The sequence below is a fragment of the Apteryx rowi genome, unplaced genomic scaffold (assembly GCF_003343035.1).
Source record: "Apteryx rowi isolate R43461 unplaced genomic scaffold, aptRow1 scaffold_211, whole genome shotgun sequence".
Taxonomy (NCBI): Eukaryota; Metazoa; Chordata; class Aves; order Apterygiformes; family Apterygidae; genus Apteryx; species Apteryx rowi.
In genome coordinates, this window is record NW_020448431.1 from 1351908 (window position 1) to 1370505 (window position 18598).

Sequence of the window (18598 nt, forward strand, 5' to 3'; positions counted from 1 at the left end):
TCACATCTGTAATGTAGTTGTAGTTGTCTCTGCTTGAGCAATTTGACTAAGGTCCTGTTTTGGTTCAAAGGAGATAAAAGTAATAAAATCAGTGAAGCTAGTGTGCAATTTTTCTGACCAACTATAAACATTTACTTTAAGAGAAGATGAATGAACTGCACTCTCTGATTATACCGATTAAAATTCCATTGCCTAAACGTTGGCCCAGATATAGGTGCCTACATTAGAGACATCTCCAGTTAGTGAGACAATTCCCACCTATGTCTCCTGTATCCTACAAGAGGTCTCCGACAGCTGTGCTGTTAGTCCTTATTGGAGTCAAGCTCAGACTTTTTTTTTTATGCCTGTTTTTTTAACAGAAAGGAAGGTCAGTCTTAGGTATTTAGTTGCAGAATGAGGCTTGTGATTGAAGAACATGCTTGGAAGTTGATGCCTATCTGTATTTAGGTCAATAGGTCTAATTAGGTGCCTTTTCCTCTTCTGTTCATCCCTGATAAGCTTAAACATTTGCCGTTTGTCCTGTTTCTGAGGACCACTGCCTCAGGTGCCAATATTACATAGGGTAATTCTGTGTCTGATTTTGCACTGAGAATTTCATTAGTCAGCAGGACACCTAGGAGTTCGACATTGCAATGTTGAAGTATTTTTAGGAGCTAACCCAAATAAATTCTACTGAAGTGAAAAAAGTGCTTTGTAACTCTGATAGATAAATATTTTGAGCAAAAGACTGTTGTAAAGTTTTAAAAACAATGTTACTATATCACTGTTTTGGGGGGGAGGTTATATATATTAGATATAAACTTTGAATTTAAACAAATTTCCTTGTATTGCTGTGGACAACATGTTCAAATAGCCAAGTACTTCTTTCAAACATGAACGGATGAAGTAGCAGCTATATAGAGTGTTTTGACTTCAAAGTGTTCCATATTTTTGAATCTGTATATGCAAGTTCCTATTACATTAAATTGGCCTGAAAAAAAAAACAATTTTTTAATTCTGCATCACAAATTTTAGGATTCATCACCTTCTAAAAACCCTTTCAGGTGCTGCTTAGTAGACGCAAAAGCAGTTAGTGGTTGGGAAGTAGACTCAAAACATGCATCTCTTATTGCTCAGAAGATTCCCAGGGCACACCAAGTGCCCAGACATGACAGTGACAAACACATATCTGATAAAGAAGCCAGCAAGCAGCAAAGGAAAACACAGATTTTTTTATTTTATTTTATTTTTTTTTTTCTGGAGGAGATATTAAGTAAAGGGCAGAGGCCTAAACCCCACCTATCAAAAGATAAGTAACTGCTGAATGCTGGGCTGGAGGTACAGACCACCCACAATCAAGAGTCATGGGCACAAATCATCTTCTGGAACTTGGTACCTATGTCCTTTCTCACAAAAAATAGAGACCCCTGTTGCCTAATTCAGTAAGGGAGAGGGGAAAGAAGCTTATATTTAGAATCTGTTTCTGCCTCTGTTGGACGATGGACTTCAGCGCATGTGAGAAGAGTGCCCTAGTCACCAGGCTGCTAGTCTGAGGGGACTCACGGAGCTGTCTCCCATGGAAGCTGTTCTACTTTGTGTAATTAAGTAACTGTTTTATCAGGGATTTGAGCCAGAGTTCCCAAAACGCACACCATAACCCCTTTCTCTGGCCCATTAATTATCCCCATATTGCTCTAGATTTACATAAAATGGGACATCCATCTTTAATGGGAGACTCTCACTCTAGGGTGCTCTGCACACTGGTCCTTAAAGTTGCTCTCTGACCATGGGAGGGCTGGGCTCCAGCTTCCACAGGTTTCAGATATGGGACTTTTACAGGGAGTGCCACAGCCACCAGGCTGCTGCATAGGATGAGACACATGTGCCATCACATCATCTTTCAGCTCCAAATGCCTTTTGGGGCAGGTCTCCTAAGAAGGTCTGGGACATGGTCCTGCATCAGGAACAGGCRGCAGCTGAGTCCCAGCATAAGAATGGCCCTGGGGTTTAGGGTTCAGCGTTGAGGCAGGTATGGAAGATGGCAACAGCTGTCAGTTTTAGTCAAAAAAAAATCTTATATATCCARGCAGATTTTCTACCCTCTGTTAATCCAGAATGGAGTATGAGGTCCCCTGCCAAAAAAAAAAGAAAAAAGAAAAAAAAAAGAAATTGATGCCATACACACTGCACAAACTCAGTATTTGCTCTAAAAGATGTAAGAGCCAGAACATGCTATGCAATTTGTGTATTTACTCCAGTGAATTTTCCTGTTCCTCCTGGCTGTTTTCTGTGGTTTTCAGCCTGCTTCACCTACACRTAAAGAAATACTGTGCATACATAAGAGGCCATTAGGAATCTTCCCTTAGGAGAATTTTTTTTTTTTGTGCTCTGCTTTTAAATTGCAGTACCTATTATTTATGTCAATGTTTAAAATAGCTTTCTGATTCCCCAGTTATATTAAAAGTATTCTGAATATGCTCCTGCTAAATTTTACTTTGCCCAGCTCCCACCAACCTTCAGTTTTTATTCAAGTCATTATTCATGAAATAATATGCATCACAGCAAGACTCCTCTGTTCATGTTGCATTGTTTGCTACACAATTTTCCAGCTGTATTCCTCCTCCCCATGATAAACACAGTGTTGCCAGCATTTCTTTTTATCTTAGAATACAAAAATTGCATTGCCTTAATCTCCCTTCCTAAATATTGCCCTGTAATCCCATTATCATTATTGTTGACCTTTTTTGGATTTCTTCCAGGTTATTAATGCCTTTTTAATGAGAATCCTGGGAGTTAAACTGTTTTCTGAGCAATGTTTACTCAAGAGTTGATAGATAATTTCTTTTTTTTACTTTCCTTTACATCCACTATTTCTTTTTTGTCTGACATCTTATTATGTTCAAAGTGGAGCTATGCAAATAACTGATTTGGGGATTTGTTGCCAAATCAAAACAGTAAGGAAAGCCTTTGTTTCAGACTGAACAAAGACAATATTCAAACTAGAATTAGAATTTATGCTTGGGAGATTTTTTAATGTTTTAGCACCCTTTTAAAAAGAGAAAGAAAAACTTGGCAGTTTTCAAAATGAAAGCATCATTTCAAACAAAAMGTTGAAAATTCTGTTTTTCCATTTTCTGGCCAAGTTTGGCTTCAATTCCTAAACAGTTTCAGTGCTCAGCAAACTGTTTGTTTGTTTGTTTGTTTGTTTTTAATGACTAAATGATTTACCTAAGAGTATTTGTTTCCTTCAGAGTGCTTACTTTTAACAGAGCAGTAGTAAGTGGACATGTCAATAAATTCTTTGCGTTTTTTTATCTATGTTTACATGTAGACATGGGAAGTTAAGGGCATGTCTTTATTTTAGTTATGCAAATCTCAGTTATTTGATTTCACTGTGTTATAAAGGCATCGGCTAAACTGGTGATGACTGGAATCAAAAATAGCAACTCACCCATAAACAACTAAACAGACCTTTGCAGAGAGCTGTGGCATCTCGGACTCTTGACCTGATTAAGTAGTGGTATTTTACTTGCTTTTCTGTACCTAGATATCAAAACACTGGTGAAATGTTTTAGATAAGTAAGTGCCATTTCGGTTCTCACCCTAAATTACTATTCTGAGCTGAGGAAGAGCCTAGGAGAGAGGAGAAATACGTTTCCTGTCCTTGTTCCAATAAATAAACAGAAATAAATTTAAAAAAAACCCTAACAGCTGGAAGAGCAAGCAGATAGAAGTTGCCCTTTTCCCAGATGAGTGTCCAAAACTTTAGACTATAGAGTTTAGTTTTCCCAAGTCTGTTCCTCTGCCCAACGCGTCTTTGATACCCAGTAGAAAGTGGAACATCTGTGATGGAAATTACGTGCGCTCGGGCACCAGCGTATCGTCAGGAGGGCAGGGTCTCCTGATGGAGCAGGAAGCTGTGGGGAGGTCAGAGCTGCTGGATTCCCCCATGTGCGAGTGAGGAATGAGGCAGGTACTCCAGCCTGGGCAGGTTCATGGGTGGGGGCAGAGGACGTGGGGCTCAGGGGACGGGYGCCCCTTCCCTCGCCCCGTTACTGCTGCCGGCTGCAGCCTGCGTCCCCGCTGATGTGACGGGGAGAGGCTGTGCAGCCTCCAGGCAGCAGATGGGGAGAGTGTTATTTTTGAAATTCCCCTTCTGGATCTAGGAGTTTGGCAGTATTTATGCGTTTGTGTCCTGATGCTCTTAGATACTGCTCATTGAACCARCGAATAACAAAATAGTAAAGCTACTTTAGAACAGCGTATCTTATATATACCATTATATAAAACATATCTAAAGGAAAAGAAAATTCTGCAGGCTTTCTTTCGTATTTTATTAATATTATGAGCCTTGCCCTTGTTACATATGGAGGTATTTCATTACAGATCTCTTATTCCTCACTTCTGAAATTCTGTAAGTAATAGTAAGCTATTAGCTTTCGAAATCCAGGAACTGAGCAGGCTGTGATTGCTTCCTAGAATTGGCAGAAGAATATAGTGTGACCATAAACCCTCAAGGATTAGTAAGCTGAAAAGCACAGTCTTCATGTCTGTAATTAGTGCTTCTTAATGATAAGTGCTATTGAAAAAAAAACTAGCAAATGACAGCAGTCATAACTTGAAGTGTATTGCTCTCGGAACTACTTTGACTTTATTGCTCTAAAAATTGTAGTTTAGGCAACCAATCACTAGGGTTTTGCTGTTCTTTTCAGTAAATGGCACTTGAACGCAATTAGTTTTTGTAATCATTTCAGTGTGTACGTTGTAGTAAATATTTGATTAGATTATGACAAATTTTGCTTTCTGTCCTTGGAACTGCAGAGTTGTTTAGTTGGTTGCCTCCCAGATATGTTGCGCATTCCATTGTTTTTCTTTTCACTGTTGAAATCATGTCAAACTGATTAAAAATGTTTTATTTACATTATAATGAAAACCGTATGTCTCATATTAAGGGTGATTGTGCAAAAGTTTTCAACTGAATCAGGTTTAGCATATGATTTTTTGCATTTGCATGTATACTGTGGATGCTTGCCTGTGTAGTTAATTGCTATAAACCAGACAGCCTCTCTCTTCTTACTTATTGGAACCAGATTTAGAAGATGTGTTGAACGGGCCTCTGAAAGGCCTTTGTTAAAAATCTGCCACCAAAGTGAGAGGAGGGTTGGGATGTTTTTCCAGGCTGTGATGAAGTTCACTCCCTTTCTGGGTGCTGCTAAGGCATCCCTGCCAAAGATGACATTTTCCAGCTCCTAAAAATACTTCTGACCAGCCCATTCATTTCTCTTGAAATAGACCAAATAGCACCATGTCAGGTATGTTAAAATTTCTCCTGAAGTGACATATTACACTCACTTGTAAAAGACATCTGTGTATAGGTGCATTTACACATATATTTGATAAAACTTTCAAATGCAARTTAAGTATTATGTTATATCACTATCAGTATATTTTTCAAACATCCAGTTTCAACATTTGTAGTAAGGGAATACATACGGTACTGGTTGATGCAGCAAGATAGCATCCGTCTGTCTCAGATCCAAAGAGCATCTTTGTTTGAACAGGAAGATAAGTTCCCCAGACTCTTCCCTTCTGCTCTGTGAACAAATGTTCCCCCCTCACAAGGGTCATTTCAGGCTGAGAAGAGAAAAATTATGGGAGCCATTTAAAAAGTATTGTCAGARCATCTCAAATTGTATATACTACTAAAAAAATACCCAGGTCAGGTTGATATCTGTTTGACAGACCTCCTTAAAATATATAAAGCAGAAAAAAATTACTTGAAATGTTCTTTGTCTGTTCCAACATCCACTTGTAGCTGCTCTACAAATCCACGTATTAAAACTACAATTAAGAAAAACACAAGCCTAGATCATAGTGATATGCAGAATAGACATTATGACTCCCAGCCAGTATCAGTAATTAGTTTGTAGTGACTAGTGTGTTTAGGGAAAGGCTTAATTGATTGTGGTTTTACAGCATACACAAGTCATATTCTGTATTCATTTTGAGATCTGCAGTGCTCATAAGACTATAGATTTAGATTTAGATGAGATCAGAAAGCTGTTTGATGAGAAGAATTTGATTATATTAATTGATAACAAACCTTTTTCCAAAGTAAGACAAGTAAGCCAGCAAGATGAGCAAAAATCAAAAGTAATAATTAGTTTAGATTACACAACCAGCAGTGTGAATTAAAAGGATCATTTGTAAATCAAGTACAGATCCGAATGCAGGGAACTAGGATCTGTGTTGCAGTTTGGACCTGAAATCTGCTATCTGAYGTTGAGCTGGAAATCTACTCCCCCAGCAGGCTAGAATAATTTATGGAGACTCAGACTGAAATTTTTGTTCCATGTCCCTTCTGACTGCACCTTTGCCAGCTGCCCAGGTCACCAGCTGTTACTGGACCATGTAATCAGCTGAAATGTGGTTAGTAGAAGATCTGAGCTACTTTTGGTTGAAACAGATAGCAGTCTGGTGAAGGGGCACTATATTATGAGGGAAGGCCGGGATTCACAGCCAAAAGCACACCAGGCCAAAAAAACCCCTCTACAGTCCGTAGGAAATGGCAGAGAGGGGAGACTCCCAGACTTAACCACTTATTTGTAGTCCTGAGTGTGCCCACATGTGCCTCAAATTCACTCCGAGCTTCCTTGCCGGCACTAGACCATGTCTGTGAGTATTGACAACCAGCACATTTCATTCCTTCAAAATGTGGCCAGCACCGGTGGTACCACCACGTTTTGTGTAACAGCTAGAGCCGTTAGAGCATTTGCTCACAAGAAAGGTTTGAGGTCAGTGCCCTCCTTAGACCGAAGGAGTTCAAATCCTCACTCTCATAAGAGGTCCTGAACCACAGAAACCTGGTGGGAATCCCCAGCTTATCCCGTAGCAGTGGAGTATGAGACATGGGCAGAAAAAGAGCATGCAGGAGCTTCTGTAGCCCAATGATTAGAGCGTCCACATGCAGGGGAGGTTCCTGTGTCCTGTTCCTTGCTCCCAGGATTATTTCTGTTTGTATCTGGTTACTGTTCCATATGAAATATAATAGTAAGTCTATGGTAAAAGTCTCAAGTATAGTAATAATAAGTCAAATAAGTGATAAGTCTAAGACCTGGGCCTGGAACCAAGACCCTTTAAGGCCCTGACAGTGGCCAGCGATTACATTTCCCAGCAGGACACATTGCCCTTGAAACAGGTCATTTTTAAGGGTATTATCTGAAGAAAAAGCCTGAAATGCTAAAGCAAGCTCATCACTTCTTTCCAGCTCATTTTTTTTCTTACTTTTATGAGTGCCTGTGAATAATGATTCAGATTGCTTGTTGCATACGGAAATATTCTTGCAGGAACAATATTAAGTCGAAAGGGAGCCGCTTTCCTGGAGACACTACTTACACTGTGAAAAATTAGAACTAAAGATGTGGCTCTGCATTAAAGGTTCCAAGGTAAATCAAACTAAATCTCTTAGAAATACAAATCCTTTCAATAGTGTACAGTACAAGTGAATCCTCTCTACTTCTCTAGCTGCTTCTAATGGCTTTGCTGGACTTTTATTATGCTGAGGTCCCTAAATAAAGCTGTCTTCAGAGGCAGTGCTCCATTTAATTCCCTATTTGCTGCATGGGGCTGGTGAAAGTGTATGCATATTTTGGTCCCTTTGCCCTATAATAGAATGCTTTTGAAGGCTAGTAAGCTCAGAGAATTTAAGTGCTTTACAACTTGAGGACAAGCTGTCTCTGTCAGCACTGTTTTATTTACAGCTCTGTTTCATTGGGTGGCTAAATGCAAAACCCAGCATCAAGAGTGATATATATAAAAGAGTCTTTGTTTATGGGGTTTCAAGACAAGTAAGTTCTGTGGTTTATATAAGTTGGCAGCTATGGATCAGTACTGAAGTTGTAAATAAAAAAGACATACAAAATATGAYTAGACTTTAATAAGTTCATATGCATCCTGAGTTTTGGAAGTCCAGTTCTGCTGATCAGCTGTCAATGTTCCTGTTACAAATATTGCTTGAACTTTTCCCCTTTTTTCTGTATTTTAATCTTATCATTTAAGTAGAAAACAGAYGGTAAAATGCACGTGAAAAAGTTCCAACTTTATTCTTACAGAAGGAAAAAATATTAAATGCTGAAGTGCAAGTGTAATTTTAATACTATCTGAGGCCAGAAGACCACATGACATGGTATTTGAGCCATCTGTAATGACTAGAAACAGTAGAATTGGATTCCACACTCCATTCATGCATGTGAATGTTTGTGTGTCTCTGTGTAAAAAATACACATACTGTCTCTATATACATACATATATGATGTGGCATTTCAGTGCTTGCAGCCTGCTGTGGTGTCCCCAAAACGTCTAGCCTGTTCTACCTGTAAAAGCTGCTAATTATGTGTGTTATATGATCACAGTAGCATGTCATTATTCTAAGAGCACAGCTGAGGAAGCGAGCAGAGCAGGGTTAAAGGTGTGGCCTTTCTGCACGCACCAATGTAGGCATGATGACTGCAGTGCACCGACTGGATAAACATGTACCAGTGTCCCCTGCAGACACAACTGCTCTTGCACAATGATCTCTCACTCCCTCTCCTCACCSCCTCAAGCTCATAATATAATCGTAATATTTGTATGGTGTAATATATGGGTARTGTTTGTAATATAACCACATGGACAGGTTGGAAAATCTGGCCTTGAGTAACTTGTGCTAGGCTGCGCAGTCAGTTGCAGTGCTCCGGCGGGAATATACTGATTCCTAGAGCAGCGATCCCCAGCCCGGGGCACGATGAGAAGCCGTGCGCCTAGCAGGCTGTCGCCTCCCTCCCTCTCTGCGCTGCCCGTGGCTGTGCAGGCCGGCACGGCACGCACGCTGCGCTGCCGGCACGGGGCGCAGCCGCGGGGCTGTGGGCTCCCGCCTTCTCCCCTCCGTCTCAGCTGGGACTGTGTGAGGGTCACAGTGTTGTCAAGGCAGCAAAAAGCCACGAAAGCTAAAAGCACAAAGCACGATGCCGTCCACAGCGTATTTTTAGCTTGGTGCTGTGTCCCATTTGCCAGTATAGCGTGGGGACGGTGCTAGATGCTGCACTACTTCATTCCTCCTTCTTGGATACCCATTCAAGGCAAGGAGGAATTCTGGAAAATGTGACAGTACGGTGCTGGCCATCCRTCTGCTTAACCACTGCTGAGCGCAAGCTGTCGCCTTGTCCTTCCCCGGGCTCTGAGAGCCGTGGGTGTCCCCAGCAGCCCGAGGCCGGACCCGCGGCCCCGCAGCATCAGACGCCGTACGTGCGGCACGAGCACTTCTGTCAGCACTGATTCTCGAGTCAGCCGCCCTGCCAGCAGGTTATTGGTGCTCCGATGCTGAGAGCATGGAAAAATATGTATGAATGAATTTCAAATGAGATAGCTCTGAAGCTGGCACCTCAACATGTGGTGTCTTTTGCAGGCAGGGATTGGTAAACAGGAAGATCTCAGACCAGGGCAAAACAAGTGTTATAGCCAGTCAGGACAGAAGAATATGTTTTTCAGAAAAGTCCACTTCTTTCATGGTTAATGCTGCTTCTGAGGCTGTTCTGCTGCTTACATTTGTGAGCTTTTGCGATCACATTGTCACAGCAACAAAAATATTCAACAGGCTTCCTTGGGTAGTTGACAGTCTGGAGAGTGGCTGTAGAAAGGCTGTATTCTGCTCCTACCTGTGTTGCTCTTAGTTAGACAAGGAGTTTCATCTCTTTGTTAAAATATTTGGCAGATGGAAGTAATACTTACCCACAAGAATGTGTTACAATTTATATTATATATGGGTAAATGTCTTATTTTACATAGAGATGTTTACCAAATRGGAGAAACTATTTTTAAAAGTCTCCTAGTAACATTACTGTCAAGCATTTTTACATGCAGGCTGGCTTGAACATCAGCTATCACACTTGGGAATACTACTAACTGTGACCTCTTTAATTTACAAAAAGTTCTGGAAGATCCTATAAATATATGCTGCCTAATTTTAAGCATGAGTAGTCTCCTGTGCTCAGTGTTAAGGATGTGCATAACTGTTGTTGAAATTGGGGCCAGAGAGGTTAAATCTTTCTTCATAGAAGCAGTTCCTGTTGCAGATGTATTTCAGTCTTTCAGAAACCTCAGATTTGAGATGGTTGCGTTTCCAGGCTCTGATAAACCTTATCTGCAGTACCTAGCTTGGCAGCCCTTCCCAGCACTACGCTCCAAGCCAAACGGGTCAGGGAGAGGCTATTATTAAGCCTTGCTTCCTTGAAATGCTTTCAATAACATGATCTGATTATGGTGTGGTCTACTTAATCATAGATGAGCCTCAGCTTGGGCTCATGTTCTCTGTGTAGGAGCCAGCACTTTGCTTTGGAAAGCTGTTGGCGTCTTGCAAGGGTGGAAATGTGTTGGGGGCCCGAACACTGGAGGTATGAAATCTATGTGACATGTTTACCTGTTCAGGTCTTGTTTGCAAAATTAGATTTGGGATTAGCATGATACTGAGACAGTATTCTGCGTGGACTTTAATCTCTTAGATGAGAGTGTTTTGTTTATCAGGAAAACTCTACTGCAGCTTCGGACGTTATGTCCCACGGTCATTTTGCTTCCCCAAGGAGAGGATCGTTGCCATCTGCATTTGCAGACATGATATAAATATTCTGTGAAACAAAGTGGCTTTGTTGCTCCCCTCCTGCCCTCCCCTCCCTATCTTTGCATGTGGTTCCTATTTGGTTAGGACTGTAGCGACACAGGTCACCATGGGTCTGATTATTCAGGGATGTTATATACTGCGTATGGAATTGATTAAAAGCAATAAAACTGGATCCCTGGGATACCATTTTCAAGAACTAGGCAGTACATTTTTCTGTTTTGAAATTAGTCTCTGGAATATTCTGGGCTGGGCTGAGTTAGAAGAAGCACAGAGAAGAGCGGACTGATGTTTAAAGCCATCTTTGTGTACTCTGAGTTTTAGGCTGTGTTAAGGCCAAAATATATTCTCCTAGGTAAAAGCAGCCTCTTCAGGCTGCCCTCTGCACCTGGTGCCCAGCTTTGCACCTAACATGACCCTCCTGTGAAGGTAATTTGGCCTTCTGAGAAATTTTGAACCAAAATGTCACAGTTCCTCTAGGACAGCCAGGTACAGACCAGCTATAGCCAGAGATTTTGTTTTAGAGGTCAGATGTAGATCAAACTCCTCTTGTAAAATCCCTTTCCTCTAAGATCTATTGGTCTGTCAGTTTTACTATTTAATAGGCACAACTATCTGCTCTATCACAGACTTCTCATTACTCCCCACTAACAGGTTCAACACCTCCTGCTTCCAGCTGTTTCTATTCCTGCTCCCACCCTCTGTATAAGTGTTTACCAAGGGTTATTTGGAAGGCAACTTTATTGCTACCAACAATTCTAGCTGGGAAAGACTCCCTCTCTTCCAAAAACTGTGGCTTGTAGATACCTTTTATGTTGGGATGTTATAGAGCGTTAAATAACAAGAAACAATGTGTGTCTTTAATGCTTTTTCAATTACAGCTCTTCAGCGTGAAAACAGCCAAGACTTGACTCTGAAATGTATTTCCTCTGGTGATTCCTCTATAATGGGCTTCTGTCCTGTCATCACAAGAGAGCCCAGCTAATGATTGAGAATAGGCTGAGTTTGGTTTTGTTCTTGAGTTTCTTGAACTTATTTGCTTCTGTGTCTGTGACAGGTAAACAAAAGTGATCTGATTTATATCTTATAGACTTGCAACTGGGGAAAAAAAAAAAACACAATAAAAGCATCTTGATCCTGCTGAATCCTGCAGCATTCAAACAAGCAAGAAGACATCACAGGAAGGGCAGTGCTTTCCTTGCCAAAAAGACAGAACAATTCTTGTCAGTTGTTATCTGAGATTGAATGTAGAGGTTGGAGTAATGAGTAATGTGTGTTCTGACACTTGGACTTTGTGAAATTAGGAAACTGTACTGGGTTAAATCAGAACAGGTATGTTCAGAAACCACTATGACCATAAGTGTCTAACGTCTTTTACTAAATGATTCCTCCTGTTTAAGACTGTGCCTGTGAAAACATGCTCTAACAATGCCTTTTTTTGCAGTCCAGAGCATTCAGGAGCCTAAGATGTGCCAGTCAGCTGTGCTAAAGATTTAACTGTCTCCCAAATTAGAGGTTTTATTTGTCACGGTGGCTATCACAGTAGCTGTAGCTGCATCTCCCCCTCGTGGAAAAGTGGTTTATAGCAAAAAAAAGAAAAAAAAAAAAGCYCTTCTGTGATAAGTCTCCAACTGCTCACCTGAGTGGATATTTCTGTGCGGGATGGTGGAGGCACCTCTGAAGGAGACAGCAGGAACTGTGTTCTCAGGCCTCCCTTGCTGGGAAGAGCCGCCACTCAGCACAGCCGGCAAAGGGTGGCGGGGGCTGCCTGGGAGAGCCCGGGTATAAACCCTGCTGGGAAGTCTGCGGTGTGAGGTTTCATAAGAAGCCTTGCCCCAACTCAGCGGTGTCCCTCCCTGCGTTGGGAGGGCAGCGAGGTGCCCTCCTCCTTGGCCTCATTACCTCAGTGGCCTCCTGGTGTTCCTTGTGGCTTCCTAGGTGGCCCGGGAAGGGTCAGCCTGTGCGCGGGAAGCTTCGTGGGGCCAGGGCACCACGCACGTGCTCAATGGTCCTGGGCAAATCCCCTCCCCAACTTCTCGGTGTGATTTGGGTGATGCTAGGATAGTCAATGGCTGCAAGGTGCACTGAAATTCCCAAATGAAAGTTGCTATGTAAATCATGATATTTCTTCCTGCTGACCAGCTGTTATTAAAGTATGTCGGAAAGTTATTTCCATTCCCTGAAATAAAGTTATTATCCATCATTGTGACTCTGCAGCATTAGACATGGATACAACTTGGAAAATTTGCCATTTGAGTGACAAAATGAAATTTTAAAAAGCTATCTTCTTCAGGGTTTTTTTCCAGATGATAAGACTTTCTTAGTAAATTTACCTTCTGGCCTCAGCAAAGGGAGTGCATTTTTCGTGTATATAACAGAGCTTGGAAAATAAAAGCTGTAATCCACAGAAAGTCAGTAATCAGATAGTATGGCTTATCATCCAAGAAGCACTTGGGAGACACGCGTTATTATTAGCTTATTTAAAATCTATTAGAACTGTCTTACTATGCTTCTGTGCCACATGAAAATCTGAATACATGTATATATACACACACATATACACACATACACATATACATATATTTACTCTAGTAACCTATATACATGTATATCATCTCAGAAAGCAGAAAAGGACAAGCGTTCTCCCCAGCCAGTAGTACTTCCCAATGGTTTAAAGGAAGAGAAATGCAGTAGCAACTGTATGTTCTTAATCACTGTGCTCTTGAAGGAGCCCTATCAGCAGCCTCATTCCTATGTTGATAACTGTGAGAAAGCAAACAGGTTGTCATAACAAATGTTTTTAGTCTACTTCTAAAATGGTTTCCGTAGAATAAGTTTCTGTGTCCGATTTTTTTTCTACTCTTGTTGAATTGCCAGTTCTGAGGAACTGTTGAAAATCTGGAACACATCCAGTACTTGTCCTTAGGGATGTTTGAAAATTCATGCAACTTTTAAAATTCACACAAGACAGACAAAGGAAGGRTGCTTGTGATTCACTGTTATTTTGAAAACAGTCTTTGAGTTGTAATTTCCATCGTGTTTTACTCTTTCCTTTTCCTTTCCAGGGAGTGAAGCTGATTTTAGCTCTTCAAGCAGCACAGGCAGTATTTCAGCTCCTGAAGTCCATATGTCTGCTGCTGGAAGCAAAAGATCTTCTTTTTCTCGCAAGTAAGCAAAGCAATTTGTGCTATATATTTCAAGTGTTGCTTAGTACAGAGAGACACTATTACGTAATGCCTTGCAGCTAATATGTATAATATCACTACTGTGAGTTTTAAAACAATTTGGATTACAGTGTGCTCTCTGGCAGTACTTACACCAGTCAGAACTGTGATATGAGAGAGAACAGAAATGCTGTATTTGGAGAACAAAAACTGTCAATATGCCACAAAATCAGCTAACTGGCACTTTTTTGTTATTTATTCATAACGAGCATTTGCAATTCAATCAGGTAAGGTAAAAAAGGCATTGGCTGGAAGAGAGGGGGAAACAGCTGGATATATGTTAGTTAACAGCAGTGCTTCTAACCAATTAACCTTAACCTTCTGGTCATACCACTTTGGGTTTTTTCTGTGATAAATTGTCAGCTCAGCATGCACCTTTACAGATCATGACCTTATTTTTCGTAGGAAGAAGCTGACAATTTTGCCTTTAATGCTCATTTCTAAAGCACCTGTGTCTAATCTTTATGTGAGTAAACTATACACAAATTAAAAAAAAAGATCATAGTCATCTATCTATCTAAATGAACATTTCATAAGGATTTCTGTAAATTTTYTCCATATCACATGTGAACTGCTTCTGAATACCGGGGAGTTTGGAGAGAGCAGTGCACATTGTGCTCTGCCCACGCAATCCCTGCTGATTACAGTTTTTGAGTGGGTGTAAAGAGTTCAAACTGAAAGATTTGTTTCCTGCCCTTTGCGCAGTCACAGGAGTGGAGCTGGCAGGCAGAAGGGGAAGGACAGCAGGATACCCATATGCTCAAGGAACACAGGCTTCTCCAAGATCACAGTGTGCCCCAGTGTACAGAGTTTCCTATCTGTGTCATGAGACTGTTAGAAAAATAAACAGTAGTTAAACTCTCTCTAGAATCAGTCTAACTAGTAAAGTATTGGCTGTGAAAAAAGCAGCACTAAATATAATATGAAGTCCTAAAATGACCTTTACTTTTTCTTTGAGAGAATATGTAATTGCATATATTGTTGTGTGTTTAAATATAGCTTTAAATTAGACCATACTGTCCTACTTAATTGGCTAGGAGTCCTCTGTAATAATGCTCCTGCAAATGCATTGCTGTAATTACATTACGTGCAGATTCTGCCTTACACAAAAATTGATGCTGTACTGTACAAAATGAAAAGAGATGTCTCCTTTGTAATACATTCATTTTAACTGTTTGACTTAACTTGCTATGAAACATTTCAGTTTTGTCACAAACCACAGTCCTGCACTTTATTGTAAAATAATTATAAAATCCCCCAAACCACAGCACTGTGATGAAGGTTTGCAGCATAGCCACTCAACCATCTGTTCCTTATAAAGTGTTCCATTTTCAGAGAAGGGAGGAAACCAGTTCAGACAATTTTAAGACAAGATTTTGCTTCATAATTCTGTGGTATTTTATTTTTTATGTTCTGTCCTTCTTCACTGGCTGGATTTGCCTTTTTCCATATATTTTGAAACCTTCCCTTTTTCCTTTGTTACAGTTTAGAACAACAAATTCCATGAGAGAGAATGAAGGTAGAGGCACAGTAGGGAAGCAAATCAACTGAACAAAATAAAAATGCACCCCTAAAAGCTGTTTTCAGAGCGTCCCAGTTCTTGGGCAGCCATTGGACAGTTCAGATGTGAATTGCTTTCAAGCACACACAATTAACAATCAGATTATTTAATAAATATTGGGAAAAGAAAGGTAGATATGTATGGGAGAAATTGGAAGAAAGAAAAGAGCTGTGCTTTTCTTTGTCTATTTTAATACCGTTTCAGCCTTCTCTCAGTAGGGTTCAAACTATATCTAAGTAAATGAATAGCTGACAATGACAGCTGAAGCACCCCGTATGCCAAAGGCACAAAAGAACAGTGGCTCAAACAAAAATCTGTTTTCACTGCACACTGCGATCCCTCAGGCTGCTTGCTGAGGACCGTGAAAGCACTCTCACAACAACCCTCCATCAGACTCCAAGGATAGGCATCTCTCTGCAGGCCTGTCAGGGAAAAGCTGAAACGTGATTCTTTTGGAACTAGTCAAGATTGCAGTCCTCTAATTACTTAAAGGAGTTAGAGGTTTGGAGAACATGGATGATCTGATGGAATCACTGGAAACTGTACTATAAACAGAGGAATGTGAAAATGCCAGAGGTTTCCCTGGATCACATAATTCAAACTAAGACCCTCACAGTCAATGAAAGAATGTGCAGTGGCTGATGCCATCAGGACTTTCTTTCTTCCCAGCCGTTCACTGTTTTTTCTGTTTCAGACAGATAGACATAGACAAAGTTGTGTTTAAAATAAGACACACAGTGGGTTGTGTGACAAGGATTGTCTAATATGCTTTAACCATTTTGGTTCCCCCTCCAGTCGTGGCTCTTATGGTCGGAATAATGGATCCTCGTCCTGCAAGTCTGGAGGTAGCCCACCTACTTCCCGTGAAAAGGACCTTTTGTCAACACTGTGCAGAAACCAGCTGAGTCCTGCTAATATCCACCAGAATTATGGAGCTTCTTCAGCCAGTAGCAGTAACTCAGGCTCGTACAAAGGAAGTGACAGCAGCCCAGTAACGAGGCAAGTATTTATGTCATCCTCCCAGTATTCAGTGCACTAACTTACCTCCTCCACCCTCGAATGTGGAATCAGCTCTCTGGACTGGTGAGCAAGTCATCTTGCTCCTCAACATAGGTGTGACTTTTCATATTGGTGGTAGGACAGTCAGCAAGTTGCTCCATCCCACATTTTTCTCCCAGTGTGAAAGCTTGATTGTTTCAGCACTGTAAAACTCAGTGCTACTCTTAGTCAAAGGTCTCCTGTAGTTGGTTTTCACTCCAAGGCAGGGACTTTTATGTGGTTTCATACCATCAATTCTCATGTGGCTTTACTGACTCTTTCATATAAAAGGCTCCATTTTGCTTCAGAGAATTTTGGGTGTAGTAGGGTTTCCATGAGTATACACTCATGCAAAAAATTCACCCTGGTTAGCCCTAGGCACCTACCTAAAGAGTGCGGTTTCATGTACAGAAAAGAAAACAGATACCTGCCATAGGACATCTCATGTATTACAGAGACTGAATTGCCACCTGGATGTGGCTTCCATTCTGCTGCCATTTCTCACTTTGTCCCTCGGGCATCTCGCTGTCAGGCATGCCAGATATACACCTAAAGATAGATAGGATGAAACTACTTTCACTGTGCTTGATTTCATATTTCACACATGGATCTAAACTGAATTTTTACACTAACTTACTCAGCCATGTCTGCAGCTGAGTGCCCTTGCAAGTGTCCTTGCTGTCTGCTGTTGAACACTCCACCCATTTTAGATGAGAGGATGTTTAGGTATTTTAAAGTCAAATATCTCATTTGATGTAATTGCATTGAAACCAAGTACAATAAATAGTGGTTTTTCTACTATAGCCACAAATCAGCAGTTTCCTCAAGGACTTTGATTTGCCAGACTGAGTCACTTGTGCTGATACTTGAGAGAAGCTCAAAATGAGTCAAGTGTAAACTCAGCTTTATATCAGTCAATGTGATATCTTTCTTTCTGCAAGACTAAAGAACTGTAGGGGTGATGTTATGTGGTGGTTGGTTTGTTTTTTTTTCTTTTCAGGCGATCAGTGAGATACACGTCTTGTGGTGAGAATCATGGCATTAAGCCACCAAATCCAGAGCAGTATTTGACTCCTCTGCAGCAGAAAGAAGTTACAGTACGACATTTGAAAACAAAGTTGAAGGAATCTGAGAGCAAACTTCAAGGAAGGTACATTTCATTTCAGAAATCAGAGTTATAAAGAAGGGGTCAGATTTATTCAGAAGGATTTGAGGGGGGAATCCTGAATATTTTCCTCATATCTTGACCTCACAGAAGTTTTAGCTCAGGAATTTAAAATATGGTCAGTCTGATTAAGCTGTTTTCAGACATTYCAGGTTTCATAGCCTGTTCAGTGAATATGTACTATTCAGTTTAGTTATAAATTTGGTGAATATGATTGGTTCATTTCCCTTCTTTGAACTTGCCTAATAGAATAATATTTCAAAAGGACATTTTTTATCAGTCTGATTTAGCATCAGGACCTTTTATACAGAAGACAGTTCATGCCTGCAAATATGTATCACCTCAGTCTTCTGTTCTACCCTAGTCAGTGAGGTTTCCCTAATGAAAGAAAAGCTCTTACACAAACCCATGTGCCTGCCTGTGTTTTTGTTGCTTAGGTTGAATTTTTCCCAACTTCATACTGATGCTGAGCAGAGGAGTGACAATGTGCATTACACAGCAACAGATGTAGTTTCTTTATTTAAAAAAAAGCAGATTGAGACTTGGGTCTCCATCACACAGAACCCCCAATCAGGCAAAAAGAGGCATTTGAACAGAATCCCAATGCAGGCTCTGGGGACCCCTGGGGGCCCCGTGTCTGGCTCAGGATAGCCTGACCTCCTCATTCGTAAGGGCTGGATCTCACTTAGGAGCTGCATCTCCCCACTTGCCTGCAAGTCAAGGCAGCAGCCTCTCGCTCCACGCAGAGCTGCCTACGTGGAAAGCAGGCACATGCTGCTTGAGTGGGGAGGTCAGGGACTCCAGAGAGCAGTTAACCAGCTTGTCTTGGCAGCCTCCTTACACCTCTTCCAGTTCTCTCTGAAGTGGCACTAAATGGTGCATGGAGGAATTTGCCTCCTCCTTGGAGCAGCTCTGCAGCTCAGGGGAATTTCTCTTTGACTCTTTAATTGACCCACCAGCAGAAATATTACTACATTTTTATT

General features: G+C 41.0%; 1 protein-coding gene across 1 annotated transcript in view; it reads left to right on the plus strand.

Annotated features, from left to right (window-relative positions):
• The window catches only part of SYBU (syntabulin), a 46694-nt gene that overhangs the window by 21442 nt on the left and 6654 nt on the right, over nt 1-18598 (plus strand). The window contains exons 3-4 of the mRNA XM_026064226.1: nt 13693-13795; nt 17451-17600. Coding sequence (XP_025920011.1) covers nt 13693-13795; nt 17451-17600 — 253 coding nt within the window. The remainder of the gene's footprint in view (nt 1-13692; nt 13796-17450; nt 17601-18598) is intronic.